General features: G+C 44.3%; 1 protein-coding gene across 2 annotated transcripts in view; it reads right to left on the reverse strand.

Moving 5' to 3' along the window:
- Nucleotides 1-26033: 26033 nt before the first annotated feature.
- Nucleotides 26034-26960, reverse strand: part of LOC141103705 (cytochrome P450 4B1-like) — a 100118-nt gene continuing 99191 nt past the window's right edge. Inside the window, exon 12 of one of the 2 annotated variants that reach the window (XM_073593597.1) lies at nucleotides 26034-26361. In XM_073593597.1, the coding sequence (XP_073449698.1) occupies nucleotides 26172-26361 (190 nt within the window). In that variant the 3' untranslated portion in view covers nucleotides 26034-26171. The remainder of the gene's footprint in view (nucleotides 26362-26960) is intronic. The other variant, XM_073593598.1, reaches the window with a different exon arrangement.

The following is a 26960-nucleotide window of genomic DNA, read 5'->3' on the forward strand; positions in this document are numbered from 1 at the left end:
GAGGTGGAGCTGAGCAATGTATAATACTGTACAGCAGATGGGAAGACCTCGACTGTAAACAGTAATGCACTTTATGGTCAATTACGATGACTGCACAATCTGGCACCAACATCCCTGATATATATGAACTAAGCACAGACCAAAAAAACAGTAATGCATTTGTAATATGTACTGTCACATTTACATAAAATATAATCAGAATATTTATATATACGAGGGGACTTCAAGTCAAACCGGGACTTTTACGTTTATATAATAAAAGAACAAATTTCAAGGAGTGGAAACTGTATTTATTTTCCAACATGCTCACCTGCTACATTTATACACTTATCCCAGCGTTTAACCCCTTTGCGTCGGCTCCCACTGGCCCTTCAAGAAGTTTGGCATTCCGGGAGGCGGCGGCGAGGCTTGTGACAAGTGAGCGCTGTGATTGGCTGTCTTACTCCCAATCGTAAGAAGCAATCGGGAGCTTTTTATGAGCTGCTGGTCACTGTGCCGGGAGAGTGCTCTCAGCACAGCTCTATCGGCACTAATGCACGCAAATAAGCTGGGCCAAGGCCTGGCCACCGAGAGGACGAAAAGCTTCGGCATAGAAAGATTTGTCAGTACGCCTGAACCATCCTAGGACAGCCTGCTTCACTTCATCATCAGTGCACTACAGAAATGATACTCTCTTGTGCAATTTCATGACAGGTTATGCGTCAATTAACCAAGATCAGGCGTTCTATGTGCTGAAAGTTCACAGGAATGACTGCTGTGGGCTGGGAACCACCATGGCTGGGTGGGATTTACACCATTCAAATGTCTTACTGCTCCTGAACGTATCATCACCGTATTGTGCTTGAAGTCTTCTGTAGATATCTGTGGGTTTTACATCTCCATTCACAAGAAACTTCATCCCGACACGGTGCTCTATGAAAGCACTAACTTTGTTGTCTGCCATCTTGATTAACAGTCTCTGGCCTGGCTCGCGACATGTGTGCTGCCTATCAGCAATACACTAGAACCCCATTTTTATACCTGTAAAATTAAAAGTCCCGGTTTGACTTGAACGCCCCTCGTAGAAGCTCAGCTCATTGTTTGGATCACAGTGTCCTAAGTGTGATTGGTGTTTACAAACTATCTGCAGGTTAATAGCTGATGATTTTCTCAACGGATGGCCCATGAGACTATACATGAGGGATCATTGTTGTTCCCAGAAGGATCATGGTTCGTTGTTACGGTTTGTGCTTGAAGCAAAAGCCTATCTGCGCAGCTGTCCCACAACAAAATCACAAAAAAGAATTCATTTATTTTAAATCTAATTTTTCTTTATTCCTTTTTGAAAGTATCAGAGGATAAAATGGTAACAGGGCTGTCAACTGCCCCTTAATTTGGAAGTGAATTCTGCAGACTGCTACCAGAAAAAGAACCTCATTTCAAAAGTTCTTAGTAAATACCACAACCATCATTGTTAATAAGCATACTTTTATTTATTTATTTTTTTTGTACAACTCTGTTTCTCCCCAGCTACCACTGAAGTCAGAGCGTTCTTGGATGCTTTCTTCCATTTTCACTGTTTTTCACCTGCAGCAAGAGCAGTTAAGACAGATACAGATACAATTATTACCAACATGTTACTGCCCCTTCCAGCAGGTTGCTAAAGCGGTTCTAACACCTAAACATTTTTACTTTAATGCATTAGTTGCATTAAGGTAAAATGTTTTTAGGTAGCAATATGCCCCCTCACCCCCCTTATACTTACCCAAGCCCTCATTCGAACGCGAACCAGCGCTGTGCTCATCTGCAGCAGCTCTCTCCTCTTCTCCCCACTCTCACAGGCTTGGCTGAGAGAAGGGGGAGCCATTGGCTCCTGTTGCGGTCAGTCAAATCCTGTGAAAAGGGAGCGGGGGGGGTGGGGCCGAGCTACCTTGTCTGTGTTTATTTACACAGGCAGGGCAGCTCAGGAATGAGCCCTCACGAGTGCCGCCCCCATAGAAAGCGGCTTTCTGTAGGGGCACTCAGCAGGGGGGAGGAGCCAGGAGCACTGAAGGGGACCCCAGAAAAGGAGATTTGGAGCCGCCCTGTGCTCTCCATTGCACAGAGCAAGGAAGTTTGTTAGTTAAAAGAAAATATATATATATATATATATATATATATATATATATATATATATATATATATATATATATATATGTATATATACACATATACATACATACACAGTGCCTTGAAAAAGTATTCATACCCCTTGAAAATTTCCAAAAACGTAAATTTATTTTATTGGGATTTTATGTGATAGACCAACACAGTTGGTGGCAGATAATTGTGAAGTGGAGGGAAAATGATAAATGGTTTTCAACTTTTTTTACAAATAAATGTGAAAAGTGTGGTGTACATTTGTATTCAGCCCCCCCAAGTCAATACTTTGTAGAACCCCCTTTCACTGCAATTACAGCTGCAAGTCTTTTTGGGGATGTCTCTACCAGCTTTGCACATCTAGAGAGTGACATTTTTGCCCATTCTTCTTTGCAAAATAGCTCAAGCTCTGTCAGATTGGATGGAGAGCCTCTGGACTTTGACTGGGCCATTCTAACATATGAATATGCTTTGATCTAAACCATTCCATTGTAGCTCTGTCTGTATGTTTAGGGTCATTGTCCTGCTGGAAGGTGAACCTCCGCCCCAGTCTCAAGTCTTTTGCAGACTCTAACAGGTTTTCATCTAAGATTGCCCTGTAATTTGGCTCCTTCCATCTTCCCATCAACTCTGACCAGCTTCCCTGTCCCTGCTGTAGAAAAGCATCCCCACATGATGCTGCCACCACCATGTTTCACGGTGGGGATGGTGTGTTCAGGGTGATGTGCAGTGTTAGTTTTCCGCCACACATAGCATTTTGGGCCAAAAAGTTAAATTTTGATCTGACCAGAGCACCTTCTTCCACAAGTTTTCTGTGTCTCCCACGTGGCTTCTCGCAAACTACAAATGGGACTTCTTATGGCTTTCTTTCAACAATGACTTTCTTCTTGCCACTCTTCCATAAAGGCCAGATTTGTGGAGAGCACGACTAATAGTTGTCCTGTGGACAGATTCTCCCACCTGAGCTGTGGATCTCTGCAGCTCTTCCAAAGTTACCATGGGCCTCTTGGCTGCTCCTCTGATTAATGCTCTCCTTGCCCGGCCTGTCAGTTTAGGTGGAAGGCCATGTCTTGGTAGGCTTGCAGTTGTGCCATACTCTTTTCATTTTCAGATGGTGGCTTGAACAGTGCTCCGTGAGATGTTAAAAGTTTGGGATATTTTTTTATAACCTAACTCTGCTTTAAACTTCTCCACAGCTTTATCCCTGACCTGTATGGTGTGTTCCTTGGCCTTCATGATGCTGTTTGTTCACTAAGGTTCTCTAACAAACCTCTGAGGGCTTCACAGAACAGCTCTATTAAATTACACACAGGTGGACTCTATTTACTAATAAGGTGACTTCTGAAGGCAATTGGTTCCACTAGATTTTAGTTAGGGGTATCAGAGTAAAGGGGTGTGAATACAAATGCATGTCCCGCTTTTACGATATTTATTTGTAAATAAATTTGAAAAACATTTATTATTTTCCTTCCACTTCACAATTATGTGCCACTTTGTGTTCTATCACATAAAATCCCAATAAATACATTTACGTTTTTGGTTGTAACATGACAAAAATGTGGAAAATGTCCAGGGGTAGGAATACTTTTTCAAGGCACTGTATATATAGTGTTTACATTCACTTTAAGCCAGTTCCTGCTGAAGGGCTCTTTTTCTTATCAGTTAGGGGAGGTCAGAAACAAAATCACTTAAAGTGATATTAACCCCCCTGGCGGTATTCCGGAGTCTGGCTCGTGGTGGATTTTCAGTACCAAAAGCGGTAACCCCGAGCCAGACTCGGGATAGCATCGCAGGATCCATGAAGAGGTTACTTACCTTGTCTCCTGGATCCTGAGATGTTTCCCCGCTGTTGTCTGCGAGCTACCGTGTCTCGCTCGATTCACAGTGCCGAGCTCCGTTCCCTGCGAGCGTTGCGGCGCACGGGGACGGAGTTCGGCGCCAAATTCAAAAAGTAAAACACACAATATAGATACAGTATACTGTAATATTACAGATTACATTACTGTATCAAATAATTACACATCCCCTTTGTCCCTAGTGGTTTGTCCAGTGTCCTGCATGCAGTTTTATATTATAAAAACTGTTCTTTCTGCCTGGAAACTGGAGATTGTCCATAGCAACCAAAACCGTCCCTTTACATCAAAAGTGGTTTTAGACCAGCTAGAAAACAGCGATAATAAATTAGAATCACTCGCACAATTGAACGATAGTGATTTGTGGGGAAATCCGTCATCAGACACTGAAAAGTAATGACAGCGACAATTCTGCAGCTGAGCAAATTTCAGTGTTTTTGATTTGATTACATTATTGAATAATTTTTATTATTATTATTATATTATTATTTGGTATAATTATTTATAGTTATTTATTATATTATATTTTATGATTTCATTTTTCAAACTTTATCATACCTGGGATGTCTACTAGACTCTTGTTTGGACAGATTTAAGTGAATTATTCCTAAGAATTACAGGCCTACAATATAAAACGCCAAATTTCCATGCAAATAATTGTACCGCTTTTAGCACCTAAAATCTGAAGTAATCATACCGCCAGGGAGGTTAAACCCAAAAGCAAACATATATTATATTGCAGATTACCAGTTCTTTTTTTTTTTTTTAATCAAAACTTTTTTTATTGACAAGGAAGAAAAAAAAGTGCTTGTACATTATAGCGTTGGAAGACATAGATGTCAACCATCAACACTTGCACTGAACATGGAATATAGGACCAGGTACAGAGAATCACATCATATGTAAAGCATATCCAAAACTTTTTTTTGAAAACACAAAAACAGTAAAAAAGAAAAACAGAGCAATACAAAATAAGACAAAACAGCCTGAGTTTATTGTGGGACGTTTAGTCAGAAGTTTCCTTTGTCTACTCTAGGATGCGCAACAGAGAAATTCCCAAACTCGGGCTGTAACCATGATAACGCTAAGTGGTCTTATAAAATTGTAATAACCTATCTATTACTAATTGTGGTGAGGCAAGACTTGGGTTATCAAGCCAACGTGGCCAAATGAGGTTAAATTTGTTTACTGCTTTTCTTTGGTGATAAGCCAACTGCTCTCTAAGTAGAAGAGAATTAACGTAGGCGATCCACTGTGTCCTAGAAGGCACAGTGGGCGCCAACCAAAATCGGGCAATCAGCTTTCTGGCTAGGTATAATAACCTGGACACCATAATATAAATACCTTTTGGATACATTTCAGCATCAATTGCTCCCAACAAGCACACCAGAGGATCAAGATGTATAGGTATTTGCGCTAAATCAGATATAACCCACACAATCTCTGCCCAATATCAAGCAAGTTTCGGGCAGTGCCATATCATGTGTATAAAGTCTCCCCTGACCATTGAGCACTTTGGGCATAAGGGAAGTCCCTTCGGCCCCAATCGTACAGCGATCTATGGCTCCAATATCAGTGACCCAACCAGCCCTACTTTTTAACAATGTGTGATCCTGAATAGAGGACAGCAAGGCCCTCAATATTAGACCCTTGCGAGTGGCAGCGTACAGGATTTCCCGCATTAGCAAGCAGCTAGATATAACTAAGGAGTGCGTTTGTGCTTTTGCGTCTTGATTGCGTGTGGGAGTTGAAGATATTAATAGAATTGTTTATTTTGCAGCGAGAACTCTGCACACAGCTGATCAAACGCCTTCAGCGTACTACCATTATACAGCTGGTGAAAGAACCAGATCCCATGCTGTCTCCATGAGGAGAATCCCTGCAATTTACACAATTCAGGATAATTAGGATTATTCCACAGTGGAGTAAAGTTTTATTCCACAATGGAGTAAAGTTCATAGGGCCTGTAAAAGACAAGGCCTCCCTAACACGCCTACGCCAGGTCCCCCGCCGTGTGGTGGGCACGCGCCTCCGGCGGTGCGTGCGTGCCTGCCATGGCTCTTAAAGAAGCCACCATATGGGTACGGCAGTTCCCGCAGCAGTGCCACTTTTCCAACTTATATCGCCATGAGCCGGTCGGCAAGTGGTTAAACTCTTCCTGTATGATTTTAACTGTGTGGTATCCGGTCAGATTAAGTATAAAAATTGTGAACAGGCATAGATGTCTGTATACAGTGTCCTAAAGAATATATGAAATTAGCCTCCAGTGGCACCACAAGAACCAGCACACTGGGCAGAGCAAATAGATGTCTGTATGCAGTGTTCTTAATAAACGAATAGGGCTATGCCCGCTCACCACACTGGATAAAGAAGTTGCTGGAGCAATGCAGGCGATGGATGAGACTCTTTCAGGAACCCCCTCTGGATCCTGGCTCTGGGAAATGACATCTGGAGTCCACCACACTACGCTACGGCCTACCCGGATTTGAAGTGCAGGCATTACTGTATAACCTGGAACAGCCTCCGGTCTGCTGGAGAAGAGAAACGATGCTGTCTGCAGAGGTCCCTCCTGGTACAGCTGAACGGCTCCCAGCTGTGTAGGCCACAAGTCAGCAGCAGCTCACAATGACACAGAGCTCCCTGCTGGCAGATTCACACCCACATCCCAAAAGAGCGATGTAGACCACTGCAGCCCTTTTTATATCCTCTCCCAGCAGTCTGTTCTTCTATTCCCAGCAATCTAGATGTTGTAGTTCAAGCCAGTCCCGCTGGAATGGAAACTTCAGCGTTCTGAACTACACATCCCACAATGCTTTGCTCTGAGTTTTGTCACAAGAAAAAGGAAATTAACAAAAGAGTCCAGCCAACACCAGATGGAGCCAACCCCACATTAATAATACAGTGGAACCGAGTGTTGTCTTGCAAAACTAGCAGAATTCAAGCCTCTGCGGTGTGCAGTACCGCATTTGGGCAGAGGGGCAGGGGCGCCAGTGACACTCGGAGCCGTTCGGAAATACTCGGAAACACTCGGAAATACTCAGTTTCCGAGTACATCCGAGAGGTCTCCGAGCATTTCCGAGTCTCTCCAGCGAACCCCCCCCGCCCCCCCCCCCCCCCCCAGCTCTGGCCACGTGCAGTATTGCATGCAATAGAAGTCAATGTGGAACAAATTATCTTTGTTTTCCATTGACTTCTATAGGGAAACCCGCTTTGATATGCGATTGCTTTGGATTACAAGCATTCTCCTGGAACGGATTATGCTTGTATTCCAAGGTTCCACTGTACTGCAAAATGTCTCTGAAGTGCAGGCATAATAGCCAGCTCCTGGCTGCATTACTAAAGACAAATAGGCTGTTCAGTGGAATGTGGAATTTTGCCCATAACTTAGCAAATGTGGTCAGATTTCACTTTGCAAAGAATACCCAAATGCAAGGAAAATGTATATAAAGCATTTTTGCTTACATATGATTGGATAATGAAAGTCAGCAGAGCTTCATCGCATTTAATAAGCTCTGGGGATAACTCCCTTGGAAAGTACAACATCCCAGGTATTTGAAGAGCCTATTAGTAAATCAGCCAGTCAGTTTTGGATTGCATTTAAGCAGCTTTACTTTAACATGACTGCTTAGCAAACCATCTTTTCTTCATAAATAGGCATCTCCAACATGGTGGCAAGTTTCAAAAGAACAAATATCTTCCAGCAAACACCTAGCTGGGGATAGAAGATAAGGAAATCCCGGCAAGGTGGTCTGCAAGTGGCAGCGCGTCCAGGATGTCGGGAATGAGATTGGAAAGGTGCATATGCAAATCACATCATGATAACAACATACAGTGATATCTCAGTAAGGAAAAGGGTATGGGGCATTTGGATTACAACTATATACTATCCACCGGCCGATAATGTAAAGTTGCTCAGTTAACTTTACTTCCACATTAAAGGATCACGATCGTGAAAAATATTGTATTATGAAAACTTTAAGGCAATACTGCATGTACTGTTAACAGCATATACTGTTTGCATGTGAACTGCTTTATGGAGGCAATTTTATTATTGCATCATCGGGGCAGAGCCCCCCCCCCGCCCCAAAGCACCCATCCCCCCCCCACCGTTGAGGGCATGTGATCTAGTATGGTTCGGGGGGGGGGGGCGCTTGCTCGTCCCCCCTTTCCTGGCCTGCCGGGCTGGATGCCCGGATAAGGGTCTGGTATGGATTTTTTTTTTCATACCTTGTAATTGTCAGCTTTTTTTTACAACAACTGTGAGCGCGGAAGCCGCTGACAGCTGATGAGTCATCGGTTGTTAAGGACGCGGTGGCTGGCTTCCCGTCCCGCTGCTGAGCAACCCGCTATTAGTCAAAAAAAAGCCAGCAAAACCCTGGGGGTAATTTTTGTATTTATACTTTTTCACTCTCTGGTCCGGTTGTGAATTGGACTTTAGAGCTTTTTATGCAATATTTAGCTGCACGTTTATTTTTTCCGGTACATACTGCATAATCGTTTTTTTTTTTTTGTGAATTGGACTTAATTTACCGCATGCAATAACTTATGCAAATCAGTAACATGATACCCTTATCACATGTGGTAAACGTTAGTGAATTGACGTGCTTCTTTCCTACCTAAAGAGTCTCTGTGCCCTTGGAAAAAACTGTTGCGGCTGAAAAGTGCAGATAAATAGAGCTGCAATATATCTGCAGCAGTCTTTAATGTCTTGCTGTTATGATCAAATCTTGGGTCATTTTATAATATATTTATATATATATTTCTTTATTCTTTTTTTAAAGTATCTCAGAGCATACATAAAGCATTTAAAAGGAACAACTTTCAAGTCATATATTGCAATATTAAATGAAGTCTATCCTAGCAGAGATTCAAGTTCACATCTGTGCATTTTTTTATGCGTCGCGCGACATCACAAGAGGTATCCAGTCTTTTCCTATTGTGCCCATTCACATCCGTAGCGTTCACTCCCGTAAGAGCCGCTGGATTTGCTGGGTCTTTCCCTCACACAGCCAGGCAACAGAAATTTTCACACTTGCTCAAAGGTCCAATAATCAGTTCAGGGGGTTTTGTTTTGTTTTGTTTATTTAACCTGTTGCCGCCCGTCCACCGTCATATGACGGCGGAGTGGTGCGGCTCTTGTTCTGGGCCACCGTCATATGACGGCGGCTGGTTTACACAGGGCATGCGCGCGATCGCGGGCGCGCAGCCCTGCTCTGTCGGTGCATGCGCGCGCGATCGGGAGCGCGCAGCGTGGTCACGTCGGTGGCGGCGTGTTCCCAGGAACACTGCTCGTCACCGACAAGGGTAAACAGCCAATGGCTGGTGGCTGTTTACCACGTGATCGGCTGTGATCCATTCACAGCCGATCACTAACTGTAAACATAGACCGGTTACTAGCTGTCACCGGCTCTTCTCTCCTCACACACCGTTTTCAGTGTGAGGAGAGAAGAGCCAGGAGCAGTGAGTGACAGATCTATGTGTGTTCTGTAGTGTACTGCACCAACACCACAAAGAGAACCTGTCACATTGCCCCCCCCCCCCCAATTACAGCTGTCACCCAACAGTCACCACATCAGTACTTATAAAAGTACACCTGTCACCCATCAGTGCCCACAAAGTGCACCTGTCACCCGTCAGAGCCCACTAAGTGCACCTGTCACCCGTCAGTGCCCACTAAGTGCACCTGTCACCCGTCAGTGCTCACTAAGTGCACCTGTCACCCTTCAGTGCCCACTAAGTGCACCTGTCACCCGTCAGTGCCCACTAAGTGCACCTGTCACCCGTCAGTGCCCACAAAGTGCACCTGTCACCGTCAGAGACTGCCGTCAGCGGTGCACCTGTCACCCTTCAGTGACCGCCATCAGTGACCGTCGTCAGTGACCCATGCGTGACCCTCATCTGTCACCTATCAGTCCAATAAAGTGCACCAGTCACCATCAGAGACTGCCATCAGTGACTGTCAACCGTTACCTGTCACCTGTCACCCACCAGTGACCGTCGCACGTCACCGATCACCTGTCGCCCATCAGTGACCGTCACCTGTCACCGATGACCTGTCACCCATCAGTGACCGTCACCTGTCACCGATGACCTGTCACCCATCAGTGACCGTCACCTGTCACCCATCACCTGTCGCCCATCAGTAACTGTAATTTGTCACCTGTCACACAGCCCATCAGAAAAAATGTTCAAAAGATTTTATACAAGTGAGGAGGCGTTCCAGATCCTCCCCATGACTGATGAGAGCAGCGGGGAGCTCTCATCAGATTCAAATGCCAATTCCTGTGAATCAAATTCAGCATTTGAACCGATCGAAAGTAGTGGATCGGCAAACGATTCAGAGGAAGAATGGATCCCTCCTAAAAGAGCACGGCGCTCTGGAAACCAGGCAGCCACCAGCAATATACCCCAGGATCAAATTCCCAGTACTAGCTCTGCTGCCAGCGATAGACCCCAAAACCAAAGGCCCAGTCCTAGAGCTGCCGCCAGTGAAAGGCCACAAGAAATGCCCAGTACTAGCACTTCCGCAGCATCACGCCCAAATGCCAGCACAGGAACTCCAACTACCAGCACTGGAGTGCCACGTCCCCCAAGAGCCAGGGCCGCTACATATCTCCCAGAAGGTCTTGCCAATCCAACATGGCTGCCTTCCGACTCAGGATCAGCAAGAATTCCCCCTTTCACGGCACAGCCAGGTGTGCAAGCCAATACCCAAAATTTTTCTGCAATTGATTGTTTTAATTTATTTTTGCCCAACACTTTGCTGCAACTCATCGTGGACCAGACCAATTTATATGCCCAGCAGCATATTGCCAACAACCCCCAATCTTCTTACGCCCGTCCATTCGAGTGGAAGGATTTGACTCTGGAGGAGTTCAAAATGTTTATGGGCCTCACCATAAATATGGGGCTTACAAAAAAAAATTAAGGACATGCCTATTGGTCCACCCACCCCATTCACCACATGCCCATTTACTCTTCTGTAATGCCCAGGTCGCGATACGAAATGATATAGCGCTTCCTTCATTTTAATGACAACACCCAGTGCCCTCCCCGCAATCATCCAAATTACGATAAATTATATAAACTTCGCCCACTCATTAATTTCTTTTCCCAACGATTTGCAGAACTCTATGTCCCCAGATAAGCATATATGTGTATATCTACCATCAAAGACCCCCCCCCAGAAAACCTTCGCTCTGATGCTCTAAGCCGACTGCATGAACGCCACTTCCCGGACCACATTCCCCCATCTGAAGCAGGCCGAAGACGCCAAAAAAGATGTCGAGTATGCAGCAGTAAAGGATTTCGAAGAGATACCAGCTACCATTGTTCCCAGTGTCCCCTTGAACCCGGCCTTTGCATTGGTGAATGCTTCAGACTATATCACACATCCCTTAAATATTAGCCCATATTCTTAACCACTTCCCCATTTTCATGATCTGTGCTGACCATTTCCCATGCTTCCTCAAATAACCATTCCACTGCCTTCTATGTGAACTGACCCTATGCCTCTGCCAACTGTTTGGACTGCTTACATGTCAACCGACCCTGGCCTGTTTTACCAACTACGCTTCTGCCTACTGTTTGGACTGCTTTCATGTGAACTGACCCTGGCCTGTTTTACCAACTATGCTTCTGCCTAATGTTTGGACTGCTTACATTTGAACTGACCATGGCCTGTTTTACCAACTACGCTTCTGCCAACCACTTGGACTGCTTGCACGTCGTCTGACCCTGGCCTGTTTTATGGACTTTGCTTTTGCCTACCGCTTGGACTGATCTGTTGCCCTGCTACTGTAGGACACAGGGGTCTCACATGTGAGGGTCTCCAGAAATGTTTTTCCGGATGGAGAAAACAATTTTTTTTGTTGTCCCCGGGTTTCGTAATTTCCGGATTAGGGTCTGGAGTCCGGAGGCTTCATAGAGATTTGGGTGGGTCGAAGCCTCTACCCCTGTGCCCCTGTGCACAGGTCTTACCTGATTGCGGCCCTCAGCCTGCTGCTGACTTACTGCCGCCATCCCCCTGCCTGCAGCATAAACTGACCACACCTCTGCCTGCTACCTGGACTATGGAAATAATTAGCTGTAGCAAGAGGCAGTATGTTTATGAAGGGCTGGAGAGCGGTACAATAATGAGTGCAGGGAGGTAACGGTGTACCAGGACCAATATTATGGCTGTGTTGGCTGTCTCTGCCTGGACAATTTCTATGGACAAATGCTTTGGCTGTGCTGACGATATCCTTGTGCTGACTATAGACAATATTCCTGCCTGCTGCCTGGATAATTACTATTGTTGCTAAGCACATCCCTGCCTGCTGCCTGCTGCCTGCACCAATTCTCTCCTCTGGGGACACTACTAAAACCACAGGTAATACTTTTTTTTTACCCTTTCCTCAATAGAATTTATTTTGGAGTGTAATTTTTGGTATGTAAATGCAATGTGTTAGAAATATAAGGTCCTTCAAAAATAATAGGTTGTCAGGAAATTAGATGTGTAATTTATGCTCCTAGAATGCCTGAAGGTGCTACTTCTCTGGCGGGCCTCTGTATGTGGCCAGGCTATGTAAAAGTCTGACACATGTGGAATTGCCATACTCAGGAGTAGCAGAATTTATTTTGGGGTGTCATTTTTGCTATGTACATGCTATGCGTTAGAAATATCTTAAAAATGGACAACTTTGTGGAAAAAAAATGCGTTTTCATTTTTTTTCCACATTTTCCAAAAACTTCTGGAAAAAAATGAACCGTTCAAAAGACTCATTATGCCTCATAGATTATACATTGGGGTGTCTGCTTTCCAAAATGTGGTCATTTTGTGGGCGTTTCCATTGCCCTGGGGCTCCAGGGCCTTCAAAACTGTAATAGGTGGTTGAGAAATGAGATGTGTAATTTATGCTTGTAGAACGCCTGAAGGTGCTACTTGCCTGGCGGGCCTCTATATGTGGCCAGGCTGTGTAAAAGTCTCACACATGTGGTATCGTCATACTCAGGAGGAGTAGCAGAATGTATTTTGGGGTGTCATTTTTGCTATGTACATGCTATGTGTTGGAAATATCTTAAAAATAGACAACTTTGTGGGAAAAAAATGCGTTTTCATTTTTTTTCCACATTTTCCAAAAACTTCTGGAAAAAAAAGGAACAGTTCAAAAGACTCATTATGCCTCATAGATTATACGTTGGGGTGTCTGCTTTCCAAAATGGGGTCATTTTGTGGGTGTTTCCATTGTCCTGGGGCTCCAGGGCCTTCAAAACTGTAATAGGTGGTTGAGAAATGAGATGTGTAATTTATGCTCCTAGAATGCCTGAAGGTGCTACTTCTCTGGTGGGCCTCTGTATGTGGCCAGGCTGTGTAAAAGTCTCACACATGTGGTATCGCCATACTCAGGAGGAGTAGCAGAATGTATTTTGGGGTGTAATTTTTGCTATGTACATGCTATGTGTTGGAAATATCTTAAAAATAGACAACTTTGTGGGAAAAAAATGCGTTTTCATTTTTTTTCCACAGTTTCCAAAAACTTCTGGAAAAAAATGAACAGTTCAAAAGACTCATTATGCCTCATAGATTATACGTTGGGGTGTCTGCTTTCCAAAATGGGGTCATTTTGTGGGTGTTTCCATTGTCCTGGGGCTCCAGGGCCTTCAAAACTGTAATAGGTGGTTGAGAAATGAGATGTGTAATTTATGCTCCTAGAATGCCTGAAGGTGCTACTTCTCTGGCGGGCCTCTGTATGTGGCCAGGCTGTGTAAAAGTCTGACACATCTGGTATCGCTGTACTCAGGAGGAGTAGCAGAATGTATTTTGGAGTGTCATTTTTGCTATGTACATGCAATGTGTTGGAAATATCTTAAAAATGGACAACTTTGTGGAAAAAAAAATGCGTTTTCATTTTTTTTCCACATTTTCCAAAAACTTGAAAAAAACGAACCTTTCATAACACTCAAATGGGGTCATTTTGTGGGTATTTGTACTTTCCTGGCTTGTTGGTGTCTCATGAAATTAGATAAGTCTTCAGTACATCAGGTGTGATCAGGTGTGATCAATTTTCAATGATTTGCACCATAGCTTGTAGACTCTATAACTTTCACAAAAACCAAATAATATACACTAATTAGGGTTATTTTTACCAAAGATATGTAGTCGTGTAAATTTTGGCCAAAATTTATGAAGAAATATTACTAATTTGCAAAATTTTATGACAGAAACAAAGAAAAAGGCATTTTTTCACCAAATTTTCAGTCTTTTTTTATTTATAGCACAAAAAATAAAAAACCCACTAGTGATTAAATACCACCAAAAGAAAGCTCTATTCGTGTGAAAAAAAAGACGCAAATTTCATTTGGGTACAGTGTTGCATGACTGAGTAATTGTCATTCAAAGTGTGAGAGCGCTGAAAGCTGAAAATTGGTCTGGGCAGGAAGGGGGTGAAAGTGCCTTGTAGGCAAGTGGTTAAAGGGATGAACTTGGATAGGGAATTGGGATGCATGGGATGCCCAGAACTGAAGAACTTGGATAAACACTTGATGTCTCTGGCTGCTGAGAACTGACTCTGACTATGCTGTCCACCCATGGAAGTGAGGGTACAGCTGCAACAACAACAAAAAGTTCCAAAATTGAAGATGCAGGTGCTGCTCCTGGCAGGAATACCAAAGCACCTGGCTACTACTGTCCCAAGCTGGAGTTATGAGGGTGCTTCTGGCTGCTTTGCACTGGCTCTAAGTTGTTCCCTGGTCTCAGACATGTAAAGTTTTGTACCTTACTGTCTTCTCTGTACAAGCTTGGGGTAAGTTGAAATAGAAGTTACTCACCCAGTCCCTTTAAGTGGTTTCTGGAATCCAAAAGGCTGCTGTAAGTGCACACTGCTATACAGGCTGGGTCTTGCTTTCAGGATGTCTTCAGCTAAACCTCCACCCACTAGATTCTAGAACTATCCACAGAGTTCCAGAATACAGGGGGAAGTAACAGAGCCACAGAGTAACCTCTGTTCTGCCTACAAAGGAGCCAAACTGAATTTACCTACACCTAGTAACACCGAGGGCGCTACACATCTATGCGATTTTCAGTTGTCTGTTTTTGAAAAAGCCGCATTTCCTTCTTTTAGTGTGACTTGGTGCGATTTTGGCCCTGTAGATTGTAAGGGAATTCCATCGCATTTTAGACACATTTGAATCTTTTTTTACCCTAGCACATTTTCTCAACACAAGCTGCAGAGGAGATGGAGAGACAAAGTTGTAGAACACTGGATGTCGAAGCCTTCATCCATTTGGTCAGAGTGAGGCCATTACTGAATGATCCTTCCCACCACCAATAGAAGGACTGCAGAATGCATCATATGTCATGCAAGGAAATTGCCCATGAAGTGTTTGCTGATTGAGATGTTTTACTCTCTTCACAACTACTCAAGCAACAACATAGAGGAAGCATTAAGTATGACGGAAGAAGATGTGTAATAATGTCACAGGAGTTATTGGCTGTCATTGGCCAAAAGCATAAAAAATACAATATAGGAGAAGTCCAACCTGAGCTTGTTTGGCTGGGCCTCTCCTATGTGTCACAGGAGTGCAATTCGTTTTGCACTCCTGTGACCTGTTTTCAGCAGAGAGAGGTCAGTCTAGGCACCACGTTCTCACAACAATAAAGTCTGGATTCACAAGGTGCCTGGATTGATGGCAGTCTCAGCCTCTTAGCGAGCCGCTGAGAGACTAAGACGGCCACTCCCCGCTCCCTCCACAGCTCATCGCCCCAGTGAGCATGGAGGAGCAGAGAGGAGAGTTGCTGATTGACAGATATTAGGTGGTACATAAGGATGGGTTAGCTCCCCCACATGCAATTTTCTGACCAAAAATCATTCAGGCTAATAGATATTCATTAGATCCGGTAAGATCAAGTGGTTTTAACATTAGATCTTACATAATTTCAGAGATATTCCACATCAAAATAGAGATATTAGGTGGTACATAAGGACAGGTTAGCCCCCCCCTTATCAAATTTTCTGGTCAAAAATCAGTCAGGCTAATAGATATTCGTTAGATCCGGTAAGATCAAGTGGTTTTAACGTTAAATCTCACATACGTTCAGAGATATGTACCTCCTAATATCCCTATTTTGATGTGGAATATCTCTGAAATTATGTGAGATCTAACGTTAAAACCACTTGATCTTACCAGATCTAACGAATATCTATTAGCCTGAATGATTTTTGGTCAGAGAATTTGATAAGGGGGGGCCAACCCATCCTTATGTACCACCTAATATCTCTATTTTTATGTGGAATAAGGATGGGTTGGCCCCCCTTATCAAATTCTCTGACCAAAAATCATTCAGGCTAATAGATATGCGTTAGATCTGGTAAGATCAAGTGGTTTTAACGTTAGAGCTCACATAATTTCAGAAATATTCCACATAAAAATAGAGATATTAGGTTGTACATAAGGACGGGTTGGCCCCCCCTTATCAAATTTCCTGGCCAAAAATAATTCAGGCTAATAGATATTCGTTAGATCCGTTAAGATCAAATGGTTTTAATGTTAGATCTCACATAATTTCAGAGATATTCCACATCAAAATAGAGATATTAGGTGGTACATAAGGACGGGTTAGCCCCCCCCCCATGCAATTTTCTGACCAAAAATCATTCAGGCTAATAGATATTCGTTAGATCCGGTAAGATACAGTGGTTTTAACGTTAGATCTTACATAATTTCAGAGATATTCCACATACAAATAGAGATTTTAGGTGGTACAGAAGGTACATCCATCTTCAACCGTCTCTGGATGATCTCTGGAACCGTCTTTGGATGGTTCTTCAGCGGGTGCCTGTAGTCTCTCCTCACACCTCCGTTCACCTCCCTGCTTCATGGTGATCTCTCCTCAGACTAACAAGCTTAAGTCTTTAGCTAGCCCCCCCTTCTTGCAAAGCAGGCTGGGCTTGGTAGTTCCACATTGTGATGAGAAAAGTCCCGTGGTCCTCTGCTGCTGCTTGATTGGCTCCCTCTCCCTGCCAGTAGGGACACAGGAAGAAGAGAGGGAGGCGGAGATATCCCCCACAGGGACTGACAGGCGTGCTCTCCCTCAGTGCGTGCCTGTGTCAGTGTCTATTCACTCCGGCGGTCGCTGGCGGGAATGGCGGGACCACAGGTGATAGAGTAGCCCCCGCTACACACTCCCCCCCCCAAAGGAGGTAAAGAGTCTATGACCTGTTACATGCTTTTGATATACACACGAAAAAAAAAAAAACAGGTTAGTGTGCACAGGAAACTATACAATTTACATCTGCATAAAACCCTGGAAGAGGAACATCCCACCAATTAGCATAGGAGGGGAGGTTGTCCTGCCTGTCCTGGCCACCTTAACTGGAATGGCCCAGTTAGATGTGCCAGGGGGTGAGTGTCAGAAACCAAGAAATCAGGCCGAGACAGAAGTACAGTTAAATCACACTTGTTTAATAATAAAAGGAAAAAGAACAAACTTAGTCAAAACATAGCCAAAGTTCAGTAAGCGGAATGGATAGTCAGCCAAACCAGAAGTCAATGTAGTGGAACAGCAAGCAGGATCTGGAGCCAGAAGAGATGTCAGCAAAGCAAGTCTTGAACAGGATCGCAGGAGATTGTTTCTGTGATGTTGACCAAGGCAAAGTCAGAGATCCTCTGGACTGGATGGCTTAAGTAGGCAGGACTGACGAGCAGGATATCATCAACAGCTGAGTAATAGGGCGTACACACGGTCGGACTTTGTTCGGACATTCCGACAACAAAATCCTAGGATTTTTTCCGACGGATGTTGGCTCAAACTTGTCTTGCATACACACGGCCACACAAAGTTGTCGGAAAATCCGATCGTTCTGAACGCGGTGACGTAAAACACGTACGTCGGGACTATAAACGGGGCAGTAGCCAATAGCTTTCATCTCTTTATTTATTCTGAGCATGCGTGGCACTTTGTCCGTCGGATTTGTGTACACACGATCGGAATTTCCGACAACGGATTTTGTTGTCGGAAAATTTTATCTCCTGCTCTCCAACTTTGTGTGTCGGAAAATCCCAATGAAAATGTCCGATGGAGCCCACACACGGTCGGAATTTCCGACAACATGCTCAAATCGGACATTTTCCATGGGAAAATCCGACCGTGTGTACGGGGCATAACTGTGGAGAGATAGGAGCTGGCAATTAGCCGACAGCTGAGCAGCCAGCTCAGAGAAGGAAGGGCTGAGCCCAGCCCTGACAGTGAGTTAGGATTGTCCACCACCAAATCTGCGGTGGAAGGGTCAGTTACTCAAGAGTCCTTTTTACAATGAGAACGACCTCCTCAGAGCTTTCACCCAAAGTATAATATGTTAGTCTTTAGGGCGGGTGAATAATCTTTTGCTCTCACTGTTCTTTAGGTTCTGGGGTTACAGGCACACTGGTCTCTTCTTCTTCCTGCATATCAGCTTCAGCTTCCTCAATGAAGGATTGAAAATCTTAAGGGTCTGTTGTCAGCAGGGAAGATTGAGGGTCTTTCAACTCTTCAAAAGGTGGACTTTGAGGTACAAACTCAGGAGCCTCTGGCCTGAGAGTCACCTCAGTCACCTTGGGAGGAGAAGAAAAGGGGGGGGGGTGGCAGGCCCTTTCATTTGAGACGGTCACAGACAATCTTTCTCTTCATCCTTGCTGTTTTCATCTTCAGCAAGGGGTACAGAGTGAGATCTAGTCACTTCCTGGGATCTTTGACAGGCCGTGGGTATGGACTGTAAATCTGGCTGTGGTGGCACATGAACTGCTTCTGACAGAGGCAACAGATGATTGCGATGCCAAGTCTTCAGCGGGCCTGTGCTTCCCTCTGGATGGATTTGATATACTGGGTGTCCTGGCAGATGCTTGCAAACGACATAGGGCTGCGACTTCCAGTGGTCAGTCAACTTGTGCTTTCCAGGAACACCCAGGTTTCTCAGTAGTAACTTGTCATCCGGCTGTAGGTCCTGCACTCATACCCTGAGGTCAAAGTTTATTTTGTTTCTCTGTCCTCGGGCATATGAGGCAGCTTGAGCCTTAACATAGGCAATATTCAGATGTCTCTGCAGGCGAGCCACATACCCTCTGTGGAAAGTTGCTGAGGTATGGTCGAGGGATGTGCCGAAGGCCAAGTCTACTGGCAGCCGGGCCTACGGTCCGAACATCAAACTATAGGGAGAGTAACCTGTGGCATCATTGACGGTGCTGTTATAAGCATGCACAATAGCCACTATATGCTTGCTCCAGTGCTGCTTTTGTTCTGAACTTAGAGTTCCGAGCATATCCAGGAGGGTTTGGTTGAATCCCTCTGATTGAGGATCTCCTTGAGGATGATACGGGGTAGTTTTAGACTTCCTGATGCCCAACAGGTCTAAAAGTCTCTTGATGAGTCTACTCTCGAAATCTCTCCCTTGATCAGAGTGGATGCATTGGGACAGACCATAGTGCACAAAGAATTTCTCAGCGAAGATCTTGGCCACCGTGGATGCTTGTTGGTCCGTTGTGGAAGCCGCCTGGGCATAACGAGGGGAATGGTCAGTCACTACCAGGATATTTCCCTGCCCGCTCAGATCAGGCTCCAAGCACAGAATGTCAAAGCACACCAGCTCCATGGGTCCCTGACTCTGAAGAAGGCCCATTGGGGCAGCTCGGTGAGGCAAAGTCTTCCTTTGGATACATCTGATGCAGGAGTGGCAATAGCCCTCAACTTCAGCCTGCATGCAGGGCCAGTAGAACCAGTCCCTCACCAGGTGAAAAGTTCTCTTGGGCCCTAGGTGGCCATGGTTGTCCTGTAGGGCAGTTAATACTGTCTCCCTAAGTTTTTCAGGTAGGTGACGCTTTAAACATTTTTTACGGTTACCAGGTTTGAGCTACAGAGGAGGTCTAGGGCTAGAATTATTGCTCTCGCTCTGACGATCGCGGCGATACCTCACATGTGTGGTTTGAACACCGTTTACATATGCGGGCGCGACTTCCGTATGCGTTTTCTTCGCTGCGCGAGCTCGCGGGGACAGGGGCACTTTAAAAATTTTTTTTTTTTTTTTTTTTTTATTTTATTTATTTTTGTACTTTTATAAATTGGGTTTAAAATTTTTTTTTTTTTTTTACTTTTATTGCTGTCACAAGCAATGTAAACATCCCTTGTGACAGTAATAGGTGGTGACAGGTAATCTTTATGGAGGGATCGGGGGTCTAAAAGACCCCCGATCCCTCCTTTACACTTCAAAGTATTCAGATCGCTGAAAACGGCGATTCTGAATACTGTGTACTTTTTTAAATTCGGCGCCATTGGCAGCCGAGTAAACGGGAAGTGACGTCATGACGTCGCTTCCGCGTTTACAACAAGAAGGCTGGAACGAAGCCGCTCACAGCTTCGTTCCAGCCCGCCCCCAGCTGCCGAAGATTCCCGATTGGACACCGGGCCTCCCGATCGCACGGGAGGCCCGGTAACAGCGGCGGGAGGCGGCGGGAGGGGGGGGATGTCCCCTTCCTCTCCTCCGGTATAACAACCGAGCGGCTTTTAGCCGCATCGGTTGTTATACTCGGGTAGCCGATCGCCCGCTGAAAACAACGGTACCGGGATGATGCCTGCAGCTGCGGGCATCATCCCGGTATAACCCCAGAAAGCCGAGTACGCATATATGCGTACGGTCGGCGGGAAGGGGTTAAAATCACTTGATCTTACTGGATCCAATGAATATCAATTAGCCGGGGTGATTTTTTGGCCAGAAAATTTGATAAGAGGGGGTCAGCCCCCCTCATTAATCACTTAATAAGTCTCTAATTATGTGAGATCTTATCTCATCCTTATGTACCACCACCTAATATCTATAATGTTAAAACCACTTGATCTTACCGGATCTAAGGAATATCCATTAGCCTAGATGATTTTTGGCCAGAAAATTGCATGTGGGGGGGCCATCCCATCCTTATGTACCACCTAATATCTTTATTTTTATGGAATATCTCTGAAATTATGTGAGATCTAACATTAAAACCACTTGATCTTACCGGATCTAATGAATATCTATTAGCCTGAATGATTTTTGATCAGAAAATTGCATGTGGGTGGCCAGCCTGTCCTTATGTACCACCTAATATCTCTATTTCTATGTGGAATATCTCTGAAATGATGTGCGATCTAACGTTAAAACCACTTGATCTTACCGGATCTAACGAATATCCATTAGCCTGAATGATTTTTGGCCAGAAAATTTGATAAGGGGGGGCTAACCGTCCTTATGTACCACCTAATATTTCTATTTTGATGAGGAATATCTCTGAAATTATGTGAGATCTAACATTAAAACCACTTGCTCTTACCGGATCTAACAAATATCTATTAGCCTGAATGATTTTTGGCCAGAAAATTTGATAAGGGGGGGCTAACCCGTCCTTATGTACCACCTAATATCTCTATTTTGATGTGGAATATCTCTGAAATTATGTGAGATCTAACATTAAAACCACTTGATCTTAGCAGATCTAATGAATATCTATTAGCCTGAATAATTTTTGGCCAGAAAATTTGATAAGGGGGGGCTAACAAGTCCTTATGTACCACCTAATATCTCTATTTTGCCGTGGAATATCTCTGAAATTATGTGAGATCTAACATTAAAACCACTTGATCTTACCGGATCTAATGAATATCTATTAGCCTGAATGATTTTTGGCCAGAAAATTTGATAGGGGGGGGGCAGCCCCCCTCATTAATCACTTAATAAGTCTCTAAATATGTGAGATCTAACGTTAAAACCACTTGGTCTTACTGGATCTAACAAATAGCTTCTAAAATAGCTAACTGTTTGGTCAATTTTTTGATAAGGGGGGCTGATGACGAGTTAGCCACCCCAGCAAATAACTGTTAATTTTGCTTCTTCTGTGTGAGATCTAAGGTAAACAACGGTTGATCTAACCTGATCTAACAAAGATCTAACAAACGGCATAAGATTTTTTCAAAAATTTTGATATGGGGGGGGGGGCTAATCCGGCAGAGGTGAACTTTAATGGCATCCCAGTCTTATGCCGCATACACACGGTCGGAATTTCCGACAACAAATCTTCAATGGGAGCTTGTTGTCAAAAATTCCGACCGTCTGTAGGCTCCATCTAACATTTGTTGTCGGAATTTCCAACAAACAAAATTTGAGATCTGGATCTCAAATTTTCCAACAACAAAATCCGTTGTCGGAAATTCTGATCGTGTGTACACAATTCCGACGCACAAAATTCCACACATGCTCGGAATCAAGTAGAAGAGCCACACTGGCTATTGAACTTCATTTTTCTCGCTTGTCGTACGTCACCGCATTCTTGACGTTCGGAATTTCCGACAACATTTGTGTGACCGTGTGTATGCAAGACAAGTTTGAGCCAACATCCGTTGGGAAAAAAACATGAATTTTGTTGTCGGAATGTGCGATCGTGTGTACGCGGCATTAGTCTATAGGGTTCAATATTGAGTTGGCCCATCCTTTGCAGCTATAACAGCTTCAGCTCTTCTGGGAAGGTTGTCCACAAGGTTTAGGAGTGTGCCTATGGGAATGTTTGACCATTCTTCCAGAAGCACATTTGTGAGGTCAGGCACTGATGTTGGATGAGAAGGCCTGGCTCGCAGTCTCCACTCTAATGTGAAGGCCAGTCAAGTTCCTCCACCCCAAACTCATCCATGTCTCCTTGCTTTGTGCACTGGTCCAAATCACTTGGTGGAGGGGGGAATATGGTGTGGGGTTGTTTTTCATGGATTGGGCTTGGTCCCTTAGTTCCAGTGAAGGGAACTCTTAAGGCATCAGCATACCAAGACATTTTGGACAAGTTCATGCTCCCAACTTTGTGGGAACAGTTTGGGGATGGCCCCTTCCTGTTCCAACATGACTGTTCACCAGTGCACAAAGCAAGGTCCTTAAAGACATGGACTTAGCAAGGGTGGCGGAAAATTAACTTTAAGTGCAAAAATTCACATTATAATAGTAACTAAAACATATAGAATTAAATGTAACAATCTAAAAAATAAAAGTTCCAAAGTGCTATAATGGTTTGAACCTCCCAACTAAAAAGTTGTTGCACTTGAAGTTAATTTGTATTGCAATTATCTGTAGAGGGTTTTCCACCATCCCTGCTAAGTTTAACCACTTCAGCCCCGGACCATTTGGCTGGCCAAAGACCAGAGCACTTTTTGCCACTCTGCACTGCGTCGCTTTAACTGACAATTGCGCGGTCGTGCGACGTGGCTCCAAACAAAACTGACGTCCTTTTTTCCCCACAAATAGAGCTTACTTTTGGTGGTATTTGATCACCTCTGCGTTTTTTATTATTTGCTCTATAAACAAAAAAAGAGCGACAATTTTGAAAAAAAAGCAAAATATTTTACTTTTTGCTATAATAAATATCCCCCAAAAATATATAAAAAAAAACATTTTTTTTCCTCAGTTTAGGCCGATTTGTATTCTTCTACATATTTTTGGTAAAAAAAAAAAAAAAAAAATCGCAATAAGCGTTTATTGATTGGTTTGCACAAAAGTTATAGCGTCTCCAAAATAGGGGATAGTTTTATGGCATTTTTATTAATAATTTTTTTTTTTACTAGTAATGGCGGCGATTTTTATCGTGACTGCGACATTATGGCGGACAGATCGGACACTTTTGGCGTGATTTTGGAACCATTCACATTTATACAGCGATCAGTGAGATTAAAAATGCACTGATTACGGTGTAAATGTGACTGGCAGTGAAGAGGGTTAACCAGGAGGGGGCACTGCAGGGGTTAAGTGTGTCCTAGGGAGTGATTCTAACTGTGGGAGGGAGGGGCTACGTGTGACACGACACTGATCACCGCTCCCGATTACAGGGAGCGGTGATCAATCACAGTGTCACTAGGCAGAACGGGCAAATGCTTGTTTACATTAGCATTTCCCCGTTCTTCAGCTCCGTGAGACAATCGCGGGTGTCCCTCCGTGAGACGATCGCGGGGAGTCCGCGGGACCCGCGATCACACTCACGGAGCTCACGGCAGGGTTGCGCGCGCGCAAATTCAAAGGGAAGTACAGGTACACCCATTTGCGCAGCCGTGCCATTCTGCCGACATATATGTACATGCGGCGGTCGGCAAGCCGTTAAAAAAACTGTTTTTGTCTTATTCTCGTTTTGATATGTATTACATGTGAAATCACATATCACTGGAATTATTGCACTTGAAGTTAATCTGTATGGCAAATATCTATAGGAGGGGATTCCACCGTCCCTGTTACCTATTATACTAAAGATTGGCATGCGGCATTAATAAACATCAACAAATTTCAGTTGTGCCCCACCAGGCTAGCCCCCCATGGACAATGTGCCTGGCTGCTGAGTTCATTTCCCCATCCCTGCACTCAGTTCACTGATTGGCAGCACTGATAGGCAGCACTCATGGGCACTGATAGGCAGCCCTCATGGGCACTGATTGGTGGCATTGGTTGGCACTGATAGGCAACACTGATAGATTGCATTGGTTGGCACTGACAGGTGGCATTGGTGGGCCCTGACATGTGGCTTTGATTGGCAGCAACAGGAGCCAATAATTGGCACTGATTTGCACTGACAGGTGGCATTGGTTTGCATGGATTGGTGGCATTGGTTGGCACTGACAGGTGGAACTGATAGGTGGCATCGGTTTGCATTGATTAGCACTGACAGGTGACACTGATAGGTGGCACTGGTTGTCACTGGCACTGATAGGTGGCATTGGTTGGCACTGTCAGGTGGCATTGATTGGCACTGATAGAGAAGAGTTCCACATTCAGCAGATCGCCAGGCTTGTAAGAGCCACCAAGTGTGTTCAACTGTAATGCAATGTCCCTGCTAGCAGAGACTAGCTGTCAAAACTCGGCGGTGATGTCGGGGGTGGGCGGGACCAAACAGCTATCATACACCAGCCAACGGGATAGGGCGGGCGGCTCTGTGTATGTGGCTCCACCCCTTTCTATCAGCTAGCAAACACCAGCCAATGATTGGGCTGCTTAAGAAAGGGGCGGAGCCACATACACGGAGTGGCCCTCCCAGCCCCTATCCCGTTGGCTTGTGTTTGATAGGCTAGATGTTTGGTCCCACCCATCCCAGCCGAGTTTTGACAGCTAGTCTCTGCAAGCAGTGACATTACATGATAGTTTAACGCACTTAGTGGCTCTTAGCCTGGCGATCTGCTCAATGTGAAAGCGCTATACACTCTTGCAGCATTTCACAGGAGAACTTGAGAGACAGCCGGCATACAGCTACACTAACAGGGGGTGATTAGGGTGTGCCCAGGCACATGAGGTAAAATAATAGGTATAATTTCTTTATTCATATTCCAATAGACCATGAGAGTTGGACTCAATTTCATTGTGGGCTGCATCAGCGGTTGTATCTGTAGGAATATGTATTTACTCAGATACAAAGTAGTACTCAGGAGGAGTATGCAGTGTACAGAGTTCAGGGGAGGGCACAGTACAGAGTGCAGGGTTGAGCAGTGACTACATAGGGAGTGCAGGGTCTAGGGGGTGCTATGCACAGAGTGCAGGGTTCAGCTCTCTTTCCCAGGCTGTCCACATCTCACTCCCACCCCTCTGACCTCTGCCTCCCATCCCCCACATCTGCACTCATCTCTCTATCCCCCCCCCCCCCCCCCCCAAAAAAAAAAAAAAGCTTCCTTGCATTTTACTTACCTGGCTCATGCTCTAGTACCTTCTGGCAGTGTAGGCGGCTCCTTCTCTCTCTCACACAGGGAGATATTTGGTCGGCGTCTGTCCCCGCCGTGAGTGTATGCAGGGAAAGTAGGGATCTGTGAGAGCCGCAAGCCACTGAAAGGGAAAGCTGTCCTTGTGAACACAGAAGGCTTCTGTGTTTAAAAGTGACAGTGGTGCACGGGGAACAGAGTGCAAAAGCTGAAAGTGGCGGAATGGAGTTCTGCCACGTTCAGATGAAAAAAAGCCTGGGGTGTGAAAGCCACATGAAATGGCCTGGTGGGCCAGATTCAGCTTGTGGGCCTTGTGTCTGACACATGTAAATTAGACATAAGCCTTAGTCATCTACATCAGTAATGTATAAATATGTTATTACACATGCTTGTTTTATTAAAAACTAATTTCAGCACATAATTTGTGTACAGTATTGATCACAATTCTTCTATGACTTGAGCTCTCCTTGGATTGTTCAGAGAAGTCTGTACAAATTTACCGGTCCTTGACGTTACTGGTTTTTCACCTTCATGCAGTCTATTTTTTTCAGATTCAGGTGGATTCCATTTAAGGATTTCATAACCAATTGCAGAGACTTTATGGGTTCGTTCCTGGGATCTGGGTACAATTCAAACCTCTGTAATGTGAGCGCCATAGCAACCTTCATCTCATTCATCGCAAAATTCTGTCCAATGCAGTTTCTGGTAGATGGGATGGATGGTTTCAAATGTATTATTTTCATAATAAAACATAGGTTTCTATAAAATTTTACTATACATACACAAATAATTGTTATTTTTGATAAGCCAATATAAGCGTACTTTAACCACTTCAGCCCCGGAAGGATTTACCCCCTTCCTGACCAGAGCACTTTTTACAATTTGGCACTGCGTCGCTTTAACTGCTAATTGCGCGGTCATGCAATGCTGTAACCAAACGAAATTTGCGTCCTTTTCTTCCCACAAATAGAGCTTTCTTTTGATGGTATTTGATCACCTCTGCCGTTTTTATTTTTTGCGCTATACACGGAAAAAGACCGAAAATTTTGAAAAAAAATGATATTTTCTACTTTTTGTTCTAAAAAAAATCCAATAAACTCAATTTTAGTCATACATTTAGGCCAAAATGTATTTGGCCACATGTCTTTGGTAAAAAAAATGTCAATAAGTGTATATTTATTGGTTTGCGCAAAAGTTATAGCGCCTACAAACTAGGGTACATTTTCTGGAATTTACACAGTCTTTAATTTATGACTGCCTATGTCATTTCTTGAGGTGCTAAAATGACAGGGCAGTACAAA

The sequence above is a fragment of the Aquarana catesbeiana genome, linkage group LG07 (genome assembly GCF_042186555.1).
Source record: "Aquarana catesbeiana isolate 2022-GZ linkage group LG07, ASM4218655v1, whole genome shotgun sequence".
Taxonomy (NCBI): domain Eukaryota; kingdom Metazoa; phylum Chordata; class Amphibia; order Anura; family Ranidae; genus Aquarana; species Aquarana catesbeiana.